The 26840-nt window shown below is 41.4% G+C and overlaps 1 protein-coding gene across 4 annotated transcripts in view; it reads right to left on the reverse strand.

Annotated features, from left to right (window-relative positions):
* The window catches only part of LOC105484747 (lysine demethylase 5B), an 84066-nt gene that overhangs the window by 25286 nt on the left and 31940 nt on the right, over positions 1-26840 (reverse strand). For all 4 annotated transcript variants that reach the window (XM_011746668.3, XM_011746669.3, XM_011746672.3 and 1 more), the window contains exons 2-12: positions 26072-26149; positions 23675-23797; positions 22132-22302; positions 15791-15925; positions 13995-14091; positions 12416-12525; positions 9518-9676; positions 7206-7325; positions 4863-5021; positions 3770-3951; positions 771-933 (exon numbers count right to left, since the gene is read on the reverse strand). In XM_011746668.3, the coding sequence (XP_011744970.2) occupies positions 771-933; positions 3770-3951; positions 4863-5021; positions 7206-7325; positions 9518-9676; positions 12416-12525; positions 13995-14091; positions 15791-15925; positions 22132-22302; positions 23675-23797; positions 26072-26149 (1497 nt within the window). The remainder of the gene's footprint in view (positions 1-770; positions 934-3769; positions 3952-4862; positions 5022-7205; positions 7326-9517; positions 9677-12415; positions 12526-13994; positions 14092-15790; positions 15926-22131; positions 22303-23674; positions 23798-26071; positions 26150-26840) is intronic.

Below are 26840 nucleotides of genomic sequence, written 5' to 3' on the forward strand. Positions count from 1 at the left end.
GCTAAGATGGACTCTTCATACATTTCAATATGGCCTCCCAAATATCTTCAGAGTATTCTCCAAAAGGAAGCCAGTATAGTTGTGCACCACATAACAACATTTTGGTCACAGACAGACCACATATCAATGGTGGTCTGTAAGATTATAATACCGTATTTTCACTGTACCTTTTCTGTTTAGATACAATTAAATACACAAATCCTTACTATTGTGTTACAGCTATCTAAGGTATTCAGTACAGTAACATGCTGTACAGATTTGTAGCTCAGCATCTATACCCTATACCATATAGCCTAGATGTATAGTTGGCTACACCATCTAGGTTTATGTAAGTACACTCTATGAAGTTCACATGACAATGAAATCACCTAGCAATGCATTTCTCAGAACATATCCCTGTTGTTAGGTGTCACTTCATTTAGCAACCTCTAGACTTTTTGGTCTAGACTGTGAACCCTAAAATACAAGCCCAAGACCTTGAAATAAATTTTCACATACAAATATACTAAAACCAATGAATTGCAATTGTTACTTGCAAAGGAAGGCTGTTTAGCAATCTAGTTACTAGCTGCAACAAATTAATTTTTATGGTATCTAAGGATCCAGTCCCACTGAGTAAATGTACAGTACCGCAGCAAAACAGCTGTTTCTGCTATCAAGTTATGCTATGGAAAACACAGAATCAAATCAACATCATAAAAAAGTGAATAAAAAGGAAAAAGAAGTGGTAAATTAAGCTTGAGTGGCAGAAAGATTAACCCAGAACATACAGGCACTTCATGAGTCATCAGGGTATTGGGGTTCATGATGGTCACAAGCTGATGGAGGAGATCTGGCTGGGACACAAAGAGTTCTGGAGCTAGTTTCTTCATTACATTTTCTAGCTGCTCAGCAGCATACCCTGGGACTCCATACCAGGTTTTTGGCTCACCCCTGGAAATAGATTATAAAAATAAATCAATCTGCAACACCAACACAAACAAAATGGGTTACCAGTTCATATTTTTCAGACTTGGCTTTGTAAGACTACGCTACAAAGGAAACCGCAAACTGACAAAGTATCATTAGAAATGTGAATGTGGGCCGGGCACGGTGGCTCATGCCTGTAATCCCAGCACTTTGGGAGACCGAGGCGGGTGGATCACAAGGTCAGGAGTTCAACACCAGCCTGGCCAACATGGTGAAACCCCATCTCTAACAAAAATACAAAAATTAGCCAGGCATGGTGGCAGGCACCTGTAATCCCAGCTACTTGGGAGGCTGAGGCAGAAGATTCAGTTGACCCCGGGAGGTGGAGGATTCAGTGAGCCAAGACTGCACCATTGCATTCCAGCCTGGATGACAAGAGCAAGACTCCACCTCAAAAAAAAAAAAAAAAGAAAAAGAAAAAGGAATGTGAACATATGTAATACATTTTCCCCCTTCAAGTATGAATGAACAGAAGACTTTCCATTTAAGGTTCCTCTCCCCCCTCCCATTTTTATCTGATTCTTTAGAAAATGCAGACACCTAGAATTTCTTTTTTTTCTTTTTTTTTTTTTTTGAGACTGAGTCTTGCTCTGTTGTCCAGGCTGAAGTGCAATGGCGCAGTCTCGGCTCACTGCAACCTCTGCCTCCCAGGTTCAAGCAATTCTCCTGCCTCAGCCTCCTGAGTGGCTAGTATTACAGGTGTGTACCACCATGGCCAGCTAATTTTTGTATTTTTAGTGGAGACGGGGTTTCACCATGTTGGCCGGGCTGGTCTCGAACTCCTGACCTCAGGCGATCCACCCACCTCAGCTTCCTAAAGTGCTGAGATTACAGGTGTGAGCCACTGTGCCCAGCCGGTATCTAGAATTTCTAAGAATATAAGGTATCATATTCACTTCAGGATATGTTGTTACCAGTTTCCTAAAGCAACTGACAAGGGAAGGCAACTCGCCATTTTTCTTTTCCCTTGCCCATTCTGGCAGACTAGGTTAAATCAAACACTAATAAGGCAATTAGCATTTCTAAGGAATTCTTATTCTTCAAAGGACTTTAAATTATGAAACAATTTATCTGTATCATCCCTGTGAGGTATGGTAAATATAATCTTCATTTTACAGCTGGGAGCAACTGCCTAGGGAAGTAGAATTAATTCTATACATATATATGCCAATTCTCTTTCTTGTGGTACATCCTCAAATTCCTTGTGTGAGGATTTGAGTGAGTTATAGATTTTCAAATTTTTTTTTTTTTTTTTTTTTTTTTTGAGACGGAGTCTCGCTGTGTCGCCCAGGCTGGAGTGCAGTGGCCGGATCTCAGCTCACTGCAAGCTCTGCCTCCCGGGTTTTTACGCCATTCTCCTGCCTCAGCCTCCCGAGTAGCCGGGACTACAGGCGCCCGCCACCTCGCCCGGCTAGTTTTTTTTTTGTATTTTTTAGTAGAGACGGGGTTTCACCGTGTTAGCCAGGATGGTCTCGAACTCCTGACCTCGTGATCCGCCCGTCTCGGCCTCCCAAAGTGCTGGGATTACAGGCTTGAGCCACCGCGCCCGGCCAATATTTTTATATTTAGAAGAAAAATAGAGAAGAAAACAGATGTGAAGAAATGGCTTGAAGAGTTTAAAAAGTAAAGAAGCCCAAATATCTGCACATCCCTCCCACCTTGCCACCTCAATGCACACACAAAGATAAGGCTCACTCTACTGTGCGTAGTGATAACTGAATTCAGCACAACAAAAGAGAGGCTGGTCATCACACAGACCTAGAGGACACTGTGGTACTACTAAAATTCACACTTCTCCCAAAAGGGTATCCAGGCTACCACTAGCCATCAAATTCTAAGTAAAAGTAACTTTTACTTAGAATATGCTTTTTCTATAGGTAAAGACTTCTTTTTGTTTTGAGGCGGAGTTTCACTCTGTTGCCCAGGCTGGAGTGCAATGGCGGGGTCTCTTGGTTCACTGCAACCTCTGCCTCCCGGGTTCAAGTGATTCTCCTTCCTCAGCCTCCCAAGCAGCTGAGATTACAGGTGCGCACCACCACACCCAGCTGATTTTTGTATTTTTAGTAGAGACAGGGTTTCACCATATTGGCCAGGCTGGTCTCGAACTCCCGACCTCAGGTGATCTGCCCACCTCGGCCTCCCAAAGTGCTGGGATAAAAGGTGTGAGCCACTGTGTCCGGCCTAGGTAAAGACTTTTTTACTTCAGATAAAAACTACCTTTTCCCCCAGAAATATGTTGTTCTTGCAAAGTAGTGTGTGTGCAATTTCAGGGAATTCATGGATGCTCTAGGAATCTTAAGAACCACTGTCTTACCCGGGCACAGTGGCTCACGCCTATAATCCCGGCACTTTGGGAGGCTGAGGTGGGTGGATCACCTGAGGTCAGGAGTCCGAGACCAGCCTGACCAACATGGAGAAACCCTGTCTCTACTAAAAATAGAAAAAATTAGCTGGGCGTGGTTGCACATGCCTGTAATCCCAGCAACTTGGGAGGCTGAGGCAGGAGAATTGCTTGAACCTGGGAGGTGGAGGTTGCAGAGAGCCGAGATCGCGCCATTGCACTCCAGCCTGGGCAACGAGCAAAACTCCATCTAAAAAAAAAAAAAAAAAAAAAAAAAAAAGTCTAGAGAACCACTGTCTTAACTTGTCAGGACGCCTGTTCTAATAGAAGTGAAAAACCTTAGGGAAAAAAAAGTAGTTCATTACTCTTTAGACACAGTTAAGACACATCTGCACTGAAAAGGAAAGTTTTCCTATCCAGCTTGCATACTATTCATGGGTTCTTTTTGGAACTTCTCACCAGTGCAAGTAGTTAATTGAATAGCTCCAGTGGTCTTCAATATGCCAGCAGAATGAAGAAAAGCACATTCCCACATACAACCAAGGAAGTTTCATGCCACATATATCAGCAGTAATATGTGCAAGGACAGACTGCTCCATCACTGGCATGTTGTTCAAATTCCAGCCACTATCAAGATACTCCTAAAAATAAGAAGACAAAAGAGGATAAAGGTTTAGCTATATAATGCTAACATTTTAGAACTCTGTTTCAAAAGGCCAGCTAAAAATATTCTCCTCCAAAATAAAAAAAGAAATGTGGAAGAAGAGGGGCCACCATGCTGACCTTCTAGGATGCTCAGAGATTTGTTTTGCCCAGTTTTGAGCTTTGTGTAAAGGGATTTATACAGCATATACTTTTGTATCTATCTCTTTTTAAATATATATAGAGGAACATAAGCCATGAGTCCACTTTAACAAAGTTCAAAATCAGGCAAACTAATCGATAGTGTTAGAAGTCAGGATAGTGATTATCCTGAGGGCATAGTGCTTGTCCTGAAAGAGGAAAAGTAGTGAAGGAGAGCAGGCAAAAAGATAACTTCTGGGGTGCTAGGAATATCCTATTTCTTGTTTTAGTTAGTGCTGGTTACATGGGTGTGTTCAGTTTGTGGAAATTCATCAGGCTGTATACATAATAACTATGTACTTTTCTGATCATATGTAATATTCTCAAAGAAAACTACCAAAAAAAAAAAAATCACACTTTCCTACCAAGATAGAAATAGAACTCTTCCTAAGAATAGTTTGCTAGTATGGAAAAAAATACTCAAAAATATTAAAGTTCAAAAATAAATAGACCTGGTCTCAGTCCTTCAGGTTTTCTTCAGAAAGAGAAACCAAGGTTATAAAATCTGAAGGCAAAGGGTGGTAAGTAATTTTCCCCTATGACCACAATACAGGACATAGTTAGGACTAGAATTCTTCTGTAGGCTCTTTCTACTTTTCTTGAAATCATTAAAAATCTGGTAATTAAGGATTTGCTCAAAGTAATCATAAGTTACTTCAAGCCAATCAGACTTTCAATACCTCAATTTCCAAGCCACTTATATGCCTACCTCTTCCTCGGGTGAAAGTTTGATTTTCCCATCTCGGACAGGAAAGCCACTGCCAAATTCCTTTGAGGCAATGTCAGCTCCATATTCCACTGTGACATCCTCCTCAATAGTGCTTACCAGTCTCCAAAATTCTTTCTCAACAAGCTCTGTGGGGACCATCTGGAAATACAAGGAATAGAAAAAATGAGTTCCCTCACAAACTGTCTGTGACCAATTAAGCTTAGTGATGGGAATCAAAGAACAGCACTCTACGGAAAAATTGTGTCTAGAATGTTCTATAATTGATCTTAGGCAATTCAGAAAACCTCTACTGTCTAAAAGGAATTCATGTTCCTCTATCACCAGCCATGCCACAACTGTAAAAGGGAGCCAAGGAAAGCAATTATTTATGACTTGGAGATATTTCTGTGTTTCAAAAAATGTAACATAAACTGTATAGTAATAATGGTTAGTTGTGTTTGAATAACGTATAGTACTGTACAGTTGATAATAGCACAGTAATAATGGTTTGTTGTTTCAATGATGCTTTTATACTTTGAGATGCTTTCAAATACATAACCTGAGTCCATCCTTTCATTCTTTTCACTGGACCTGTCTGAGAGCAATGTAGGCAACCAACACAAAAAAGACAGTATAGGCCAGGCGCGGTGACTCACGCCTATAATCCCAGCACTTTAGGAGGCCAAGGCAGACGGATCACGAGGTCAGAAGATTGAGACCATCCTGGCTAATATGGTGAAACCCCATCTCTACTAAAAATTCAAAAAATTAGCCGGGCATGGTGGCAGGCACCTGTAGTCCCAGCTACTCGGGAGGCTGAGGCAGGAGAATGGCGTGAACCCAGGAGGCGGAGCTTGCAGTGAGCGGAGACTGCACCACTGCACTCCAGCCTGGGCGACAGAGCGAGACTCCATCTCAAAAAAAAAAAAAAAAAGACAAGTCTATAGCAGTGATCCCCAATGTCCCTGTGTTTTTGGCACCAGGGATGGGTTTCATGGAAGGCAATTTTTCCATGGACCCCTAGGGAAGGGCAGGGCGCAAGGGCTGGGAGGTGGGGGAATTAGATTCTCATTAGGAATATGCAACCTAGATACTTTGCATGGGCAGTTCACAATAGGGTTTGCCCTATGAGAATCTAACGCAGCTGCTGATCTGACAGGAGCCAGAGCTCGGGTGGTAACGTCTGCCCACCAATCACCTCCTGCTGTGTGGCCCTGTTCCTAACAGGCCACCGACTGGTACTGGTTTACGGCCAGGTGGGGAAGGGGTGGTTGGAGACTGCCAGTATATAGGATATGACAAAAGGAGCAATTTGTAGCAGCACACCCTTAGAATAAAGAGTCACCAGATTAAATGTCAATCTGTTGTTAATCTGGTGTAAATCTAGAGGCAGGTAACATTTAAACGTCTATCCCTCAATGTCCTCATCTAATATTTCGTCAAAATATACAGTTAACCACAAATAGAAGAGGTTACATGCAAGTCATCAGGATTGGTTAAGCAAAACATACTGGCAAATATAACACATATGGAAGTCAAGAGAACTGAAAATTCAAATGGAGTATAAATTTAAGTCCATTAAATAAGCAAACATTTTAAGTAACTAATAGCTGATGTTAGAGGTGTTGGGGAAAAACAAGTTCACTCATACATTGCTGGGATCCATAAATTGCTACAGCCACTGGGATGGAATGAGGGAGAATGACTCTCATCTGACTTCAATAATCATCCCAAGAAAATCATCCAATTAAAGAGTACTACCTGCATTAAGGGTTTGCTGCAGTGCTTTATTAGTAGTGACAAAAACCATAGTTTAAACATCCAGAATTAAAGCATTACATTTTGGTGTACTCATTTGATGGAATATTAAATGCTGAATGGAAAATGCTTATGCTTCAAAGTACATAAAGGGGAATTAAAAATGGACTCATCCTGAAATTTATAATACTAACTTATGATTACATAACAATATACAACAAATGTGTTCCCAATGCATAGTACACTCCTTGGCACATAGCAGTCATTTAATACATTTTGTTAAGTATTCTTTATATTTGTTGGACCAAAACGATTGCTGATGATTTTCTTTATTAGTATTCTATTACTGGTGCTGTATGATCAGTGTGGAAGAGGTATCTTTAGAGAAATCCTAAAATAAAAAATTAGAATGCTTTTTAAAGTATTGTGAAATTTTAAATACCACAAAACAAATTAAAGGTTTCATTCTGCTTTCTGTGTGATAATGCCTAATAGAGTGAGGCCTCAACTAAAAATCCGTCTTCAGGTACACTTTTCTCCAAAAGCTATTAAAATCCTAAATCGAAGCAGTATATATGTACATACATGGACTGGCATGTTGAAGTAATCAGATTTGAACGCATCTGCCATTTCCCCAAAAGTACGGAGGGTATAGTCCCTGGCTGCTTGTTCAAAGCCAAATGCTTCTTGTGGCTTACTACATTCCTGAAAATAAAAAAGAAAATTATGTTCTAGGTGACACTGAAAACACCAAGTATACTTGGTCAATCATCAAGCTGGCAGATACAAAACAAGGCTTTGTGTATTCTACTGCTATGCTAGGTCTATATTATAAAAATAAACCTGCCTGAAAAATGTGGTTATTTTAATAAGCAAATGAAATACATTTTATTTATTTGCTAATGAGCAAATAAAATGTCAGTTTTAACAACCACAACTTGGATAAATTTACATACTTATAAGAGGCAGGCTAAAGATTCGACTTCCTTCAAAATCAAATAATGTTTTCAATACTGAAAATGAGAGTAATAATGTTCTCCTGGGAGTTAAAATTATAAAATCAACATACAATAGATCAAAATAGAGATAAACCACTTGATGGAAACAGAATGGCTCTCAGGCCAGCAATATTTGATTATAATCTAATACTGGGAGTTAACAGGGGCAGTATAAGCTGCCTTAGATCTTCGTGAGCCAATAGACTTAAATATTCCAGATCCATTGATAAGGTCATCCCTATTACAAGTTATTAAATAATTTATCTAACATCCATGACCCCCTGCCCTGTCCCATGCTTAATGACCTCCCATTGATAGAGACATCCTTATGTTGTAACATAGCTACACGGAAAAGCACTCAAACCTTTATATCCACGCTATACTTAAACCTCCTTACTATTATATTACAATTTAACCCTAACAAGGGTAATAGACTGACTGCTACATAATATTAATACAAAATAATCCTAATGGCTGGACGCAATGGCTCACACCTGTAATCCAGTCCTTTGGGAGGCCGAGGCAGGCGGATCACCTGAGCTCAGGAGTTTGATAACAGCATGGACAACATGGCAAAACCCTGTCTCTACTAAAAAATACAAAAATTAGCTGGGCATGGTGGTGCAAGCCTATAGTCCCAGCTACTTGGGAGGTGAGATGGGAGGATCACTTGAGCTGGGGAGGCGGAGGTTGCAGTGAGCTGAGATCACACCACTGCACTCCACTGTACTCCAACCTGGGTGACAGAGTGAGATCCTGTCTCAAAAAAAAAAAAAAGGCCAGGCGCGGTGGCTCAAGCCTGTAATGCCAGCACTTTGGGAGGCCGAGGTGGGCGGATCACAAGGTCAGGAGATCGAGACCACAGTGAAACCCCGTCTCTACTAAAAATACAAAAAATTAGCCGGGCGCGGTGGCGGGTGCCTGTAGTCCCAGCTACTCAGGAGGCTGAAGCAGGAGAATGGCGTGAACCCAGGAGGCGGAGCTTGCAGTGAGCCGAGATCGCGCCACTGCACTCCAGCCTGGGCAACAGCGTGAGACTCCGTCTCAAAAAAAAAAAAAAAAAAAAAAAAAACCTCAAAAAGATAATCATAGATCCTTTTCAGATTTTACCAATGACAGCATGCACTATTAAAAACATCAGTAATCAAAGTGCTACATGAAAATGTCTCTATAAATGAAAAAAGCAGATTACTAAAATTACTTATATAATGTAGCTCCATTTGTTTAAAATAGAAAAAAGGCAGGATGAATATACACCAAGACATTAACAGTGGTTATGTATGCACTGTGAAAGCATAGCTCTACTTTTTAAGTTGTTCAGTGTTTTAATAATTCTTGCAAAGAGCATGTAATGCTTTTTATAAGAATTTTTTTAAAAAAAGATAGTTATTACAAATTATTTTCTGCCTCTTAACTACCCACATACATTGTGGAACTCACTTCTAAGACCTCTTTCCTATTCAGGTCCATCCCAGTTTTCTTCATGGACCTCATTACTGTTGACTGCCAAATCTAAAACTCAAAGGCAGGCCAAATGAGGTGGCTCAGACCTGTAATCCCAGCAATTTGGAAGGCCGAGGTAGGAGGATTATTTGAGCTCAGGAGTTCAAGATCAACCCTGGGCAACATGGTGAAACCCCTCTGTACAAAAAATACAAAAATCAGCCAGGCATCATGGCATGGGCCTGTAGTTCCAGCTACCTGGGGGGCTGAGGTGGGAGAACTGCTTGAGCCAGGGAGGTTGAGACTGCAGTGAGCCATGTTTGTGCCACTGCACTCCAACCTGGGCAACAAAGTTAGTCCTTGTCTAAAAATAAAATAAAAAATAAAAAAAACTCAAAGGCAAAGAAAAATGCCCTAAAAAAATCTTCTAGTGTTACCTCTACCATTAATTATTACCTGAGCCAAACACTTAGGACACCTCCAGTCTCCTTTGGGGACATCATGGAGAGGTGGGATCAAGCAAAAGGTATGGTAACTGTCATCACAGCCATCACACAACAGTAGCCGGTCTTCATCATTGCCACTGCCACATAAGAGACAGACATACAGATCCACCTGCAGCAATAAAAATGGGTACAGAACAAAGGAACATGATCTATTATTTGATTTTCTAAAATTCTAGAAATGAAATGGATCTGAGGCATAATCTAGTCTCTACATCCTGCTACAAATGCTTCAACCTCTATAAAGGATACTTTAAATAAAAATGCTTCACTTTCTATGAAGGATATTTCACAATACCTCATGCATACCCAAATATAAGGTGGAATCTCCTAGCTTTCTCAATTGTCATATGTTTAAAGTTTGTTATTTAAAGTTTTTAGTAGGTTCCAAAACAACAAGATGCTAAGGTTACAGGCCAAGTGTGGTGGCACATGCCTGTAGTCCCAACTATTTGGGGAGTTGAGGGAGGAGGACTGCTTGAGCCTCGTAGGTCAAGGTTGGAGTGAGCCCTTATTGCACTGTTGCACTCTAGCCTGGGTGACAGAGATCCTGTCTCAGAAAAAAAAGAGAAAAAAAAGACACCAGGTAATAAATTACCAACCTAACCAAAAGTATAATTTGTGAAGGAAAATATAATTTTTCCATATTTAAAACAAAACTGTTTTAAAGTTCCTGGCACAGTGGCTTAAGCCTATAATCCCAACACTTTCTGGGGGCCTGGTGGGACTGCTTGAAGCCAGGAGTTTGAGACCAGCCTAGGCAATATGGCAAGACACTGTCTCTACAAGAAATTTAAAAAAGAAAAATTAGCTGGGCATGGTGGTGCACACCTGTGGTCCCAGCTACTTAAGAGGCTGGGACAAGAGGATCCCTTGAGCCCAGGAGTTCAAGGCAGCAGTAGCTATGATTGTGTCACTGTACTCCAGTCGTCTCTAAAAAAATATAAATAAACTACCACTTTTAATTCTAATTAAGGGGTCATGGTTAAGAAGTTCCCCTAGCCGGGCGCGGTGGCTCAAGCCTGTAATCCCAGCACTTTGGGAGGCCGAGACGGGCGGATCACGAGGTCGGGAGATCGAGACCATCCTGGCTAACATGGTGAAACCCCGTCTCTACTAAAAAAATACAAAAAACTAGCCGGGCGAGGTGGCGGGCGCCTGTAGTCCCAGCTACTGGGGAGGCTGAGGCAGGAGAATGGCGTAAACCCGGGAGGCGGAGCTTGCAGTGAGCTGAGATCCGGCCACTGCACTCCAGCCTGGGCGGCAGAGCGAGACTCCGTCTCAAAAAAAAAAAAAAAAAAAAAAAAAAAAAAAAAAAAGAAGTTCCCCTAATGCCCAGTGATAAGGCATACTTGTTACTTTTTTTTTTTTTTTTTTGAGACGGAGTCTCGCTCTGTCGCCCAGGCTGGAGTGCAGTGGCCGGATCTCAGCTCACTGCAAGCTCCGCCTCCCGGGTTTACGCCATTCTCCTGCCTCAGCCTCCGGAGTAGCTGGGACTACAGGCGCCCGCCACCTCGCCTGGCTAGTTTTTTGTATTTTTTAGTAGAGACGGGGTTTCACCGTGTTAGCCAGGATGGTCTCGATCTCCCGACCTCGTGATCCGCCCGTCTCGGCCTCCCAAAGTGCTGGGATTACAGGCTTGAGCCACCGCGCCCGGCCAGGTATTACTTTTTATCAGGTACACTGTATTCCCCCAAAAACTCGTATGTTGAAGTCCTAACCCTCGGTACCTCAGAATGTGACTATATTTGGAAATGAGTCCTTACAGAGGTAATCATCCAATATGACTGGTGTCCTTATAAGGACAAAGATATGTACAGAGGAAAGACCATGTGAAAGACAGCCATCTACAGCCAAGGAAAGAGGGCTCAGAAGAAATCAACTCCGCCAACACCTTGATCTCAAATTTCCCAGCCTATACAACTGTGAAAAAATAAATTTCTGTTGTTTAAGCAACTCAGTCTGTGGCACATCCTTATGGCAGCCATAGCAAACTATTACTCAATACTAGAAAGCTGAGAATTCAACTAAACGGGGAGTCTAACTGTTTCAGTATATTTACTGTAGCAAATAAGAATCTAGCTCTATCAGTTTTCTGATTGTATTGGGGAGAGGGGGTGGGGCAGAAGGTGACATTTATGGAGAGAACACTCAATTAGAATAATTTCTAGTTCCATGAAAAAAAGCACTGTTTCAGGCTCTCAGAAGGGGGTAGAGAAGAACCAGATCCTTTCTAATGCCATCAGGCTTTACTTTTAATAAAAGTTTTCCACAGAATAAACAGCTCCCAGCCCTCTAACTCTGCCATGCCCTCCTCCCTACTCCCCACTGCTTTCCTTTGTTCCTTTTCTTTCTCTTCCTTCCTTCTCTACTTCCTTTTCATTCCTTCCTTCCTCTTCCTCCTTCCTTTCTCCTTTTTGTTCCTTCTTTCCATTTCCTTCCTTCCCTTTGCTAGCTGGAAAGTTGGAAAACACTAACTTGGATTTTTGAGCTAGCCTTCAGCTCATGTAGAAGGGAGCTAGTGAATTATGAGCAATTCTACGTATAATGAGCTAGATTACAGTTCATTATTATTCAGTGCTAAAACTGAATGTATTCCAGAAAATGGCAGTCAATGCCCCCTCCAGATGTTACTACCATCTTTATAGTACGATCATGTATTTCCTCATTCCTCATTTATTAACTAATACTACAAACTGACTTCAAAAGATATTTTTATTGTCAGACACTAAGTTAAACAATCTTATTTAAAGCACAAATTTAAGTTTAAACTTGGGGGTAAAGGGGATTAAAGAAAGGAAGGGAAGAAGGAAAATAGGAAAGAAAAAGGAGAAAGGGAGATGTCACTCACAGCATTGGTGGCCTTTTTAGATCGACTCTTGGGCTTTTCCTTCTCATTTTCTACAATATAATCTTTCCTCTCAATAGGTTCTTGCTTGATGCTACTCTTCATTTCTTTCTCTGTAGGAGGCAATCCAAAATTAGCTCTTTCTGTACAAAGCTTTTTTCCACTTCCTCCCTCAACTGATCATCTCCCTCCCAAAGCACATACCGTACACAAACACAATTTCATGTGTGTTTTCATTTTAGTAGCAATAGCACCCAGTATACTTTATTCAAGGTCTCAAATGCTGATTACTTTATGATAAAATGCAAACTCTTGTGCCATTTAAATTTCAGGATGTAGGTTACTTCTGAAGATGTCTCTCAGGTTTGTATGCTTTCAAAATAGGAACTAAGTTTTCTTAAGACCAACACATAACATATACAGATGAAATCAAATTCCTCTTGGCCATGACTGTAAGAGACCAACAGTTCCCCAACTATACCTCCTCCATATAACACATTATCTCTCCATGATCTAAGATGACTTCCTGGTCATCCTCCTGGTCTCCAAATTCCTGGTTCTGAAGACTAAGAAGTTTGGCAAAAACACTGGCTATCAATTACTGAACTATCATGTGGTAGGCAGTGTGCTCAATGCTTCCCATAAAGTATTTAATCCTTCACAACAAACCCATTTCAAAGGTAAGAAAACTGATGTTAAAGTAAGTCAAGAAACATCTCTAAAGTTACATAACTAGTTAGCGGTTGTGCCAAGATTACTGTATTACTTTATATTGTACTTTCCACTGCATTGTGCTGCCTTTCCACTACCTCACTAATCCCTAGGTGGAACACATTTTATTAACTTCTTAATTTGTATGTGCCTCATATATAAGATTTCTCTTAAGAGAATCTCGGGTGCTGACGAGTTGATGGGTGCAGCACAGCAACATGGCACAAGTATACATATGTAACAAACCTGCACGTTATACACATGTACCCTAGAACTTAAAGTATAATAATAATAAAAAAAAAAAGAAAGAAAAAAAGAAAAAAAAGTGCTGTGAATTATAAGTTTGATCTCTTTTAGTACTCTTTAAAGATGCAAATAAATTTCAGAATAACTTTAAAAAAAAAAAAAAGAGAATCTCAAATCCACCTCTCAGTGACTTACATCAAGTGATAGCCAGACAAGCAATTAACTACAATTCAGATTTAGGAACATGTCTGTTTGCCTTGCCTGAAATAAATCTATTAGACACTCGGTCAAAGGCACCTATGTTTTTCACAAATTACTTCAAGTAACTGCGTTAAATCAAATTTCAAAGTAGCAACTCACTAGAGCTGAGAAACTCATCCACACTCCTAATATGCATACATATAGTTTCTGTTTCTCTCTCCCACTAGTCAGTTAATTATGAGAACAAGGACATTGTTGATATATTAAGATTTTATTTCTCAAAGCTCAACCCAGTGTAATAGCTGCTCTAATGTTTACTTTTTAATTTTTTCCATTGACTTTTTCAGCTTATAATGTTTACTTATGAATAGTTATTTTTACTTTATTTACTTTTTCTTTCCTATTCACTGATAAATTTTCTTACCATTTTCACATTTTGGAGTTGGACAACCCATTCGACGTCTCAGATTATGAGTTCTGGCTTCTGTTGTCTCCTCGGGTTCTATTTTAATATTCATGGCCTAAAAAAATTGTCACATATATGAATATTTCCTTTAAGAAGATATAATCTTTAAAAATCCAACTGGAATCTCAAGATGACTATATCCTACCAATTGCCTCTATTAACAGAGCATTCAAAACATACTTCTCTCTCTTCCTAAGGAAGAAAGCTCACCTTTGAAACTACTATTAAAGCATGGATGAGAAATTTTAAAATAGGGAAAAGTTGGCCAGGCACAGTGGCTCACACCTGTAATCGCAGCACTTTGGGAGGCCAAGGCAGGCAGATCACTTGAGGTTAGGAATTCAAGACCACCCTGGCTAACAGTGAAACCCTGTCTCTACTAAAATTACAAAAATTGGCCAGGCATAGTGGCATGCACCTGTAGTCCCAGCTACTTGGGAGGCTAAGGCAGGAGAATTGCTTGAACCCAAGAGACAGAGGCTGCAGTGAGCTGAGATCATGCCATTGCACTCCAGCCTGGGTGACAGAGCAAGACTCCATCTCAAAAAAAAAAAAAAAAATAGGGAAAGTCAAAGGATCAAGAACAAATTGTGGCTCGGTGAGGTGGCTCACACCTGTAATCCCAGCATTTGGGGAGGCCGAGGTGAGTGGATCACTTGAGGCCAGGAGTTTGAGATCAATCTGGCCATCAGGCAAAACCCCATCTCTAACTAGAAATACAAAAATTAGCCAGGTGTTGCATACTCGGGAGGCTGAGGCAGGAGAATGGCATAAACCCGGGAGGTGGAGCTTGCAGTGAGCCGAGATCGCGCCACTGCACTCCAGCCTGGGCGACAGAGCGAGACTCCATCTCACACAAAAGAAATTTTAATTAGTTAGGCATGCATGGCATGCATCTGTAGTTCTGCATGGCATGCATCTGTAGTTCCACCTACTCGGGAGGCTGAGGTGGCAGTTATCACCTGAGCCTGGGAGTTGAAAGTTGCAGTAAGCTATGATCATGCCACTGTACTCCAGTCTAGGTGACAGAGCGAGACCATCTCTAAAAAGAAGAGGCCAGGCGCGGTGGCTCACGCCTGTAATCCCAGCACTTTGGGAGGCCACGATGGGTGGATCATGAGATCAGGAGATTGAGACCATCCTGGCTAACACAGTGAAACCCGTCTCTACTAAAAATACAAAACAAATTAACTAGGCGTGGTGGCACACGCCTGTAGTCCCAGCTACTGGGGAGGCTGAGGCAGAAGAATTGCTGGAATCTGGGAGGCGGAGGTTGCAGTGAGCCAAGATCGTGCCACTGCACTTCAGCCTGGGCAACAGAGTGAGATTCTGTCTCTCAAAAAAAAAGAAGTCTGAGAAAAATGGCTTTAACTGTCTTCTAACCACTCTGTTTAAAAAACCTCCTAATCTACATGTTTTCTAGCCTTAATCCCCATTAAACATTGCCCAACTTTGTGAGGGTAATGGGCAATCCAAGTAGGAACACAGAACACCAATTCTTCCTAAGGCCTTGATTGGTAACAAGCAGCAGTCTGTACAGGCAGCATAAACTTAGAAAGACTTCTTCGATTCCTTATCCCTTTGATGGTACAATTCACCCAAGTGTAAAAGTTGGAATACAAACAGCATCCCTTTGCGAGATTAACAAGGTTCAAAACTACAAAGAGCATACACATGAGAGAAATCCAGTGTCAGACAGCCATTGGTAATAGGGCTTGAGAATTCCTTCTAAATTAACCTCATGAGGCTCTTACCTCTGCTCTCATGCGTTTTGCTCGTCGGGCTGGGGGGCACGTTTCCGAAGGCTGCACAGACTGCCTCTGGGGAATATCATGGGGTTTGTACTCCTTGTCCTTAGTGTCTGTGGTCAGGTTTGGCTTCTGCAAACACTAGAAATAACAACTATACTGATAAATTCCTTCCCTTTTTAATCTTACAGAGTTTCAGTGGATTTTTGTAAGGTACATTTTACAACTATTTATCTAGACAACAGGCCTATAATTTTTAAAAATCTAAATAAAAATAAAGACAAGTCTGCAGTTACCAACCACATACATACATCTATAAAGGTTTAAAACATTTTAAAAATTTTTAACAGGGGGTTTTGCTTTGATTTTTCATTGCTGACATCATCAGGTTACAACAGACCATAGCTGTCTCAAGGCATTCCCAATAAACCACTTGGAATTATTTGTGCTTGCAACTGTCAGTTAATGGAAGGTCCATATTGTTAGAAAGGCCCCTTATAAGCTCCCAAAACAATTTTCCATATTAAAAATATCTCATTTTTTAAAAGTATTTGGAATTAAAAAAATAGGGAATCCAATATGTTTTCTAGATTTTACAACTGTATAGTTTCAGATATAACTAGCAAAGTTATCATCCAAAGATATCACCTGAATTGAGAAAACAGGTCATTTAACTAAAGCAGTCTTCCTCACTAGGGTTTCTATTTACCACAGTATATCCCTACAAAGTCTAACTCGCAAGGCAAAGATCAACTGGTAGCCCACAGCAATAACTTTGGTTCTGATCAAAAATGCATCTCTCTTCTTGCTTTGGTTTTTCTTTTTAGTTTTATTCTAAGCTATTAACACAACAAAATGTTGCCACTGAAGCTAATATGAATTTCAGGTAAGTACTACTCTTTCATAAGAGGACCCACAAACCTCACGAAAAACCTTTGTAAAAGTTTCAAAAGTAACCCTCTGGGGTGTGTTATAGCAGCTATATTTGGAATGAGATACATGGAAATAACAACCTTCCTGAAGCATTGACACTACGGGCAGTTACTACCATAGAATCTCACTAATGAGATTGGCCCCTTTCCTCCTCACATTTGCAGAAATACAGAGACGGGCAAAAGAACAAAAGAAAGTACAAAGCGACAAAATGATAAAATTTATTTCTGATAGTTAAGAAATATGATATACTATTTAAAAATACTGACTCATTACTTGTTAACAAGTAGTAAATCTACCACTGGTAATAGCACCCTATAAATATTAAATATTCTACTCATTCTACTTAAAACTACAAATTGATTTGATCCAGAAGTTAACTATTATATTCCTAATAGTTAAGCATTTACATTCTGAAAAAAGTTGGTCAGGTGCGGTGGTGCCTTAAATAAGGTACAGGCGCGGTGGCTCAAGCTCAAGCCTGTAATCCCAGCACTTTGGGAGGCCGAGACGGGCGGATCACGAGGTCGGGAGATCGAGACCATCCTGGTTAACACGGTGAAACCCCGTCTCTACTAAAAAATACAAAAAAATTGCCGGGCGAGGTGGCGGGCGCCTGTAGTCCCAGCTACTCGGGAGGCTGAGGCAGGAGAATGGCGTGAACCCGGGAGGCGGAGCTTGCAGTGAGCTGAGATCCGGCCACTGCACTCCAGCCTGGGTGACAGAGCGAGACTCCGTCTCAAAAAAAAAAAAAAAAAAAAAAAAAAGACTTACGGCTAGGTATAGTGGCTCTCGCCTGTAATCCCAGCACTTTGGGAGGCCGAGGCAGGTAGATCACTTGAGGTCAGGAGTTCAAGACCAGCTTGGCCAACATAGTGAAACCCCGTCCTTAACTAAAAATACAAAAATTAGCCGATGTGGTGACACATGCCTGTAATCCCAGCTACTCAGGAGGCTGAGGCAGGAGAATCGCTTGGACCTGGGAGGCAGACATTGCAGTGAGCCGAGATCGTGCCACTGCACTCCAGCCTGGGTGACAGAACAAGATTCCGTCTCAAAAAAAAAAAAAAAGAAAAAAGAAAAAAATTATGAGACAAACTAAACACCAATGACAATTGAGAGAAAAAAATATTTTGTTTTTTACAAAAAGTAGTATATAGAACATTGCCTTCTGTTTTGTAACAAGTCCTCAGTTGAGCATTTAGAGTATGTTTAATGAAAGCATGCAGAGGGGAATAAAACCTGTTCATCATGTAAATTAATCCCTTTTATGTATCCAACGTACTTTCTATTGGAGACACAAAAGTATGAGTGATTAGGAAAATACAAATTGAGCTGAATTACATAAATTGTACTAAGTGAGGCCGGGCGCGGTGGCTCACGCCTGTAATCCCAGCACTTTGGAAGGCCGAGGCGGGCGGATCACAAGGTCAGGAGATCGAGACCATGGTGAAACCCCGTCTCTACTAAAAATAGAAAAAATTAGCCGGGCGCAGTGGCGGGCGCCTGTAGTCCCAGCTACTCGGGAGGCTGAGGCAGGAGAATGGCGTGAACCCGGGAGGCGGAGCTTGCAGTGAGCCGAGATTGCGCCACTGCACTCCAGCTTGGGCGACAGAGCAAGACTCCGTCTCAAAAAAAAAAAATAAATAAATAAATAAATTGTACTAAGTGGATGATCACAAATTCGGATACTACATATGTGGTTCCTCTCTCCTACTAGTTAGTCTCAATGGTTCCATCATCTATGGTCAGCTTGGTTCTGTAAGGACTTTGCAGATCTAAGACAATCATGCCCTGTAGTTTTTTAGAATAAATAAGAAGAGCTTTATTATTTTGCTCCAAACCACAATTAAAAATACACATGATATGGTTTTATATCTAGTGTTATTAACATACAGATGCTAATTTTAACCTTTACTTGAGAAACTAGGACTTACAGGTGATTTAATATCATCATCATGCCATAACCACATCATCCCACAAAGGCAGAGCAATCCCTTAAGACATTTAGAAAACATGATGATGCAAGATTGAGGCCTCTGTTCCACTGGAACAGTGTATCAACTTTTCTCAAGCTTCCTAAAATTTAACTTATACTCTCCCTTCACCCTTTTGCAATAATTCCTTCACTGTACACCTCTGTTTTTCCTAAGTATATGTTCTTCAATTCTTCTCTCCCTAATAACTATTTCAAAAATCAGAAATAGATGTGAAAATTTACATACAAGGAATGTTCATCATAGTATTATAATAAAAAACTAGAATCGACCTAAACGTTCTACAATAGAAGAAATAAAAATAAGGTCTGGCTATAAAAAATGGATTGCCACAGTCATTAGAAATCGCATTTTCAAAACTATTCAATGATATGGCAAATGCTCATATGATTAGTAAAAAAACCCAAGATGCAATGATGTATACATCATTGAAGAAGAGTACACTTTCAATTTGTGAATGTATGCATAAAAATAGCCCTGAGAGAAATAACAGGTGGAAGGATCAGGAGTGATTTTATTTTGCCATACTCTCCTCCTGTGTTTTTAAACTTTCTACAATGAATGTGTATCACTTCCTAAAACATACTTGGCGGCCGGGCGCGGTGGCTCACGCCTGTAATCCCAGCACTTTGGGAGGCCGAAGCGGGCGGATCACAAGGTCAGGAGATCGAGACCACGGTGAAACCCCGTCTCTACTAAAAATACAAAAAATTAGCCGGGCGCGGTTGTGGGCGCCTGTAGTCCCAGCTACTCGGGAGGCTGAGGCAGGAGAATGGCGTGAACCCGGGAGGCGGAGCTTGCAGTGAGCCGAGATCGCGCCACTGCACTCCAGCCTGGGCGACAGAGCGAGACTCCGTCTCAAAAAAAAAAAAAAAAAAAAACATACTTGGCACACAGTAAAGTCACTCACAAATATCTACCTTTACTGTAGATGCAATGTTTACAAAAGGGTACCTTTTAAATACTTACTCCTTTCAACTCCTTGATTGTATAAATATTTAAGTGACTTTTAACCATAAAACTACATTGCCTTTTTAAGTATATAAGTGACATGTTTCTAAAATGTTACAATCCACAAAGCATCATTAAAAGGACTCTCTCTTCCTTTATTCACTATAACTTCCATACTTAGGAAGAGTTCAAGAAGAGAAAATTAACCTATTACAGGTAACTGTATCTAGATGTGACTATGAGGCAAAAACGTTCCACATTCAACATTCTATTTTTTATTTTTGTTTCTTTATTTTTTGAGACAATCTCATTCTAAGTCTTGTTCTGTCACCCAGGCTGGAGTGCAATGGCGCGATCTTGGCTCACTGCAACCTCTGCCTCCCGGGTTCAAGCAATTCTCCTGCCTTAGCCTCCCAAGTAGCTCAGATTACAAGCGCCTGCCACCACATCCAGCTTTTTTTTTTTTTTTTTTTTTTTTTTTGTATTTTTAGTAGAGACGGGGTTTTGCCATGTTGGCCAGCCTGATCTCAAACTCCTGACCTCAGGGGATCCACCTGAGGCCTCCCAAAGTGTTGGGATTACAGGTGTGAGCCACCGCACCCAGCCTATTTTTTATTTTTTTAATTTTTTTTATTTTTTTGAGACAGAGTCTTGCTCTGTCACCCAGGCTGGAGTGCAGTGGCACAATCCCAGCTCACTGCAACCTCCAACTCCTGGGTTCAAGCAATTCTCCTGCTCCAGCCTCCCACGTAGCTGGGACTACGGGCGCGCGCCACCATGCCCAGCTAATTTTTGTATTTTTAGTAGAGACAGGGTTTCACCATGTTGGCCAGGATGGTCTCCATCTCTCCATCTAGTGATCCGCCCACCTTGGCCTCCCAAAGTGCTGGGATTACAGGCCTGAGCCATCGCTCCCGGCTCACACTCAACATTCTAAACAATTTCATCCATGGGCTCACTAAACATTCACATAATGTATTAAACAAACAAAAAAAAAGTTTTGAATGTCAGATTGGCCACTTTCTTCTATGCTAAAAAGTGTTAGCCGGGCCTGGTGGCTCACGCCTGTAATCCCAGCACTTTGGGAGGCTGAGGCGGGCGGATCACGAAGTCAGGAGATCCAGACCACGGTGAAATCCCCTCTCTACTAAAAATACAAAAAATTAGCCGGGTGCAGTGGCAGGCGCCTGTAGTCCCAGCTACTCGGGAGGCTGAGGCAGGAGAATGGCATGAATCCGGGAGGCGGAGCTTGCAGTGACCGGGAGATCGCCCCACTGCACTCCAGCCTGGGGGACAGAGCGAGACTCCATCTCAAAAAAAAAAAAAAAAAAAAAAGTGTTCACCTGGAATCAATAAGGGAAAGAGGGAAGAAAAACAAATCTACTGGATTTAAGCATTACAGATGGTGTGTTTGTGTGTGCATAGTATTAGGACGGGACTTTGGTTAGTGACTTACCCCTCAAAAACTATGTTATTCTCTTCCTACCTCTCTACAGCACAGAAAACAATTCTTAAAATTATAGGGCTCACTGCTGTAGTCCTAAAATAACTCAAAGGGTGTGAATGGATAATGACACCCCTCTTCTTTCTACCAAGGCATGGAAATAAATGGGAATCTTTTATAGTATTGTTTTACTTACAAGTTTTTAAGTGAATAATTTCACAAATACCATTTTGTCAGAAATGAACATGGCTACATAGGAACTGCTAGAAGAGGAACCCATTAGCTATGCAGCATTATAAAATCCCCTATCTTTACCATATCAACATTCTGACAATCTCCTAAAAAATCTCAGCTGGCAAAAGAGAATAGGTAGGTAAGTTATTTCACAGCTTATACCTTCATATGACAGCCAGGAATACTTTAGCTACTTTAAATTTAAAGAGAAGGCAAAGTTGTAACAAGTAGATAATAATCAACTCCTCAGCTTTTGACAGTAAAAAAATTTCCTCCACAATCTTATTCATTCCAGAAACAAACTTCTAAGTATAGTTGCTCTCAAAGCAGAACAAAAACACTAGAGGAAAAAACACAAAACAAGGTATTTTTTTGTTTCAGACGGAGTCTCGGAGTCTTGCTCTTTGCCCAGGCTTGAGTGAAGTGGCACGATCTCGGTTCACTGCAACCTCCACCTTCTGGGTTCAAGCAATTCTCCTGCCTCAGCCTCCCGAGTAGCTGGGATTACAGGCACCCACCACCATGCCCAGCTGATTTTTGTATTTTTAGTAGAGACGAGGTTTCGCCATGTTGGCCATGCTGGTCTCAAACTCCTGTCCTCAGGTGATTCACCTGCCTTGGCCTCCCAAAGTGTTGAGATTACAGGAGTGAGCCACCGCACCCCGACAAAACAAGGTCTTCTAAAACAAGGTCTTCCAAACACAATCAAGGCCTTTTCATTTTCCTGAAAAGACAATGTACTGATAAGTAGTAAGATAAAACAGGTTAAGGCTAGCCCCCAAACTTACCCTTAAGCTGTCTCCGGACAGGAATAAGTTGTAGGGGTTAAGGATTCGTTCATAATGCCCTCTGATATGTGAGCCCACTGCTTTGCCAGGAGCAAACCCCATCTTGGTGGCAATTTTGGTCCATTTTCTATCCTTGCAAACAACTGCAAATCCACCTTCTTCTGCAACTAACTGTTAAAATAGCAAAATTAGAAACAACTATATGGAGTCACTTCTAATCGCACCTAAGTATGACTCCAAGGGGAAAATGTTCTTGGCTATGGTTATCTTTTAAAAACATGTTTTGCCAATCAAATATATATATACATACACACACACACACACACACATATATACTCACACACACATATATACACACTACTAATTTTAAGTTAGAAATTTTAAACATCTCTCTTGACAACATGGTCCATAAACATTTTGTCCCCTCTAAGCTACTTTTCACATCCCCAAAGCAATCATGTGGAAAGAATCAGTTTACCTAAAACTAAATCTCTACCAAAGAAGGGACTATAATACTTGGTCTTACTCTGGACTCTTAAATAAATCTCCAAAAACTAAAGACTAGGATGCATGCCAGCATGTTTGATGGAAAGAACGTAAAGTTCAGAATCAATTGGGCCTGGTATTGAATTATGGCTCAGCTTTTTTTCTTTTTTTTTTTTCCCTGAGACGGAGTTTCTCGCTTGTTGCCCGGGCTGCAGTGCAATGGCGCAATCTCGGTTCACTGCAACATCCACCTCCTGGATTCAGGCAATTCTCCTGCCTCAGCCTCCCAAGTAGCTGGGATTACAGGCATGTGCCACCATACCCAGCTAATCTTGTATTTTTAGTAGAGACAGGGTTTCGACATGTTGGTCAGGCTGGTATGGAACTCCTGACCTCAGTTGATCCACCCGCCTCGACCTCCCAAAGTGCTGGGATAACAGGCATGAACCACCATGCCCGGCCATAGCTCAGCGCTTTTTAGCTTTTTATCACCCTGAGCCTCAGTTTCCTTATCTGTAATAAAAAGAAATAGTTTGCAGAATTTTTGTAAAGTGTGAAAATGAGAAAAACAGGTGGCAGCAAAATATTCCACAAGGCTTCAAGACCTGGGAAGCAGAGCCTGATGATCCTCATCACTCAACTGACTTGAGAACCTCATTTTGCACATCTCAAAAAATAAGTTTCTTTGTTCTTTCTTTCTTTTTTGGGACAGCATCTTGCTCAGTTACCCAGGCTGGAGTGCAGTGGTGCAATCACAGCTCACCACAGCCTCCACCTCCTGGGCTCAAGTGATCCTCCCTCCTTAGCCGCCCAAATAGCTGGCACATGCCACCATGCCTGTCTAATTTTTTAATTTTTTGTAAAGACAGGGTTTCCCTATGTTACCCAGGCTGGTCTCAAGCAATCTTCCTCCCTTAACCTCCCAAAGTGCTAAGATTACAGGCGCGAGCCATCTGACTGAGCAGTAAGTTCCTTTTTAAGGCAAAGAAGATCAAATTCATTCTGTCAGTAAGATTATTAAATGAGTAAGATGGTAAGATGGTCATTAGCCCATTACCTTATTAAGCTGAAATAAGTCCAAGATCTTCCTCTCCACATGTGGAATTTTCAGAGTACTTCCCTGTAACTCCCAGTACTTCGCGATCTGGTCCAAGAAATTCAATTTTACTCGAGTTTGAGCCTAAAAGACAAAGAATTGATTGAGTTTTCATCTCATTTAGCTTATTTTAAAGATCCTATTACCTGCCCATGTGATATTTTCTTTCACAGAATATTTAAGTACAATACCATTTTTAAAAAAATTTTTTTAATTTAATGCTCTTTCAGCAGAACCATATAATACCACTTTCTAAATTCAATGAGAAACAGCCAAAAATACAGAAAATATAGCTGGTTAAATAATTATACATGGCCAGCTGGGCACAGTGGCTCACACCTGTAATCCCAACACTTTGGGAGGCCGAGGCAAATGAATCACAAAGTCAGGAGTTCAAGACCAGCCTGGCCAACATGGTGAAACACCCATCTCTATTAAAAATACAAAAATCAGCCGAGTGTGGTGGCGCTTGCCTGTAATCCCAGCTACTCAGGAGGCTGAGGCAGAAGAACAGCTTGAACTCGGAAGGCAGAGGTTGCAGTGAGCTGAGATCACACCACAGTACTCCAGCCTGGACGAGACAGCAATACTCCATCTCAAAATAATAATAATTATACGGCTGGGTGCGGTGGCTCATGCCTGTAATCCCAACACTTTGGGAGGCCGAGATGGGTGAATCATGAGGTCAGGAGTTCAAGACCAGCCTGGCTGACATGGTGAAATCCCGTCTCTACTAAAAATACAAAAAATTAGCTGGGCATAGTGGCAGGCGCCTGTAATCCCAACTACTCGGGAGGCTGAGGCAGGAGAATTGCTTGAACCTGGGAGGCAGAGGTTCATGAGCCAAGATCATGCCACTGCATTCCAGCCCAGATGACAGTGCGAAACTCCGTCTCAGTAAAAAAGAAAAATAAAAAAATAATAATTATACATGGTCGGGTGTGGTGGCTCACACCTGTAATCCCAGCACTTTGGGAGGCCAAAATGGGCAGATCACTTGAGGCCAACAGTTTGAGACCAGCCTGGCCAACATGGTGAAACCCCATCTCTACTAAAAACACAAAAATTAGCTGAACATGGTGGTACACGTCTGTAATCCCAACTGCTCAGGAGGCCACAGCAGGTGAATCACTTGAACCTAAGAGGCAAAGGTTGCAGTGAACTGAGATTGTGCCACAGCACTCCAGCCTTGGTGACACAGCGAGACTCTGTCCCCCCCCCCCAAAAAAAAATATATATATATCTCCCCCCACCCCCCCCACACACACACATTAACTCAACAAAAATTTAATTCAGGCCAGGCATGGTGGCTCACGCCTGTAATCCCAACACTTTAGGAGGCCAAGGCAGGTGGATCACCTGAGGTCAGGATTTCAAGACCAGCCTGGCCAAAAAGGTGAAACCCCATCTCTACTAAAAATACCAAAATTAGCCGGGCTTGGTGGCACACACTTGTAATTCCAGCTACTTGGGAGGCTGAGGCAGGTGAATCACTTGAACCCAGGAGGCAGAGGTTGCAGTGAACCAGGATCATGCTGTTGCACTCCAGCCTGGGTGACAGAGCGGGACTCCATAATAAAAAAAGTAAAAATCTTAAGTGACTTCAAAAAAAAATTTAATTCAGCCCCTACCACGTGACAGACAAGGAATTAAACACTCAGTAAACCTTCCTGTGATATAAGTAGGCACTCTGAAAGGAACTTAAGTAGTACTGTAAGCACAATTCCATATTATTGTTTAAAATTATATGACAAGTAAAGAAGCTTTTATATGCCCAGCTTTGGGAGGCAGAGGCAGGAGGATCACTTGAGCCCAGGAGTTTGAGACCAGCCTGGGCAACATAGGGAGACTCCATCCCTACAAAAAAAATACAATTTTGTGTGTGTGTATCTTCACATATGTAAATATGTATGATACAGGGTCTTGCTCTGTTGCCCAGGCTGGAGTGCAGAGTGCAGTGGCACAACCATGGCTCACTATAGTCTTGACCTCCCAGGCTGAAGCAATCCATCCACCTCAGCCTCCTGAGTAGCTGGAACTATAGGCACACACCATCATCATCACACCTGGCTAATTTTTAAAATTATGTTTTACTAGAGACAGGGTCTCAGTATGTTGCCCAGGCCAACCCTCCTGCCCCAGCCTCCCTAAGTGCTGAGATTACAAGTGTGAGTCACCATGCCTAGCCAATTCGATACTTTAAAGACCTGTTCTCTACAGAAATATTCTTATTTGCTCAAATACAAATCTAAAAACAGATTTACAATGGTGATTCTATAACAATTTTAATACATCCTAATAATTTCAAGGAGGGTCCCCCTGGAATACAGGCAAACAGAACACTAGTGAAGACATTACCTCCAATTCATTCAGTCTCTGGATACGTGGCGTAAAATGAAGTTTATCAACATCACATGCAAATGGTGGCTGCCAATCCTAGGAGAAAGCAAAGGCTCTTATTAGAGTAACTTGTAAGTATTTGAGATTTAAAATTTTGTTTTACAATTAAAACCCAGGTTAGGTAAATCTGATTCTAACCAGTCAAACAAAATAGAACACAAAGTAGTGGTTTCTCAACCTTTTGTCCAGGAGAACAGCAAAATATGTATGAACACCCTTTCCCAAATAAATATCACATATATACCTCTCCCCACAAATCTTCCCACTGAGCAATGTCACTAAGCCTGTTAAAAAAAAACACTCATTTAGGCAAAAGACACTTTGACTTCTGTATTACCATAGAAGTATCTCATTTTTTATATAACAGCTATATATCTATAACTTTAAAAAACACATTTAACCTTCCAGTCACATTAACTTTTTTAATTTTTTTTTTTTTTTTTTGAGATAGGGTCTCACTCTGTTGCCCAGGCTTAAGTGCAGTGGCATGATCACAGCTCATGGAAACCTCTGCCTCCTGAGCTCAAGCGATCTTCCACCTCAGCCTCCCAAGTATCTGGGACCACAGGTAAACACCACCACACTCAGCTAGTTTTTTAAGGTTTCTGTTAGAGACGAGGTCTAGGTACATGTATTGCCCATATCAGTCTCGAACTCTACGGCTCCAATGATCCTCCCACCTTGGCCTCCCAAAGTGCTGAGATTACAGGTGTGAGCCACCGGAGCC

The sequence above is a fragment of the Macaca nemestrina genome, chromosome 1, assembly GCF_043159975.1.
Source record: "Macaca nemestrina isolate mMacNem1 chromosome 1, mMacNem.hap1, whole genome shotgun sequence".
Taxonomy (NCBI): domain Eukaryota; kingdom Metazoa; phylum Chordata; class Mammalia; order Primates; family Cercopithecidae; genus Macaca; species Macaca nemestrina.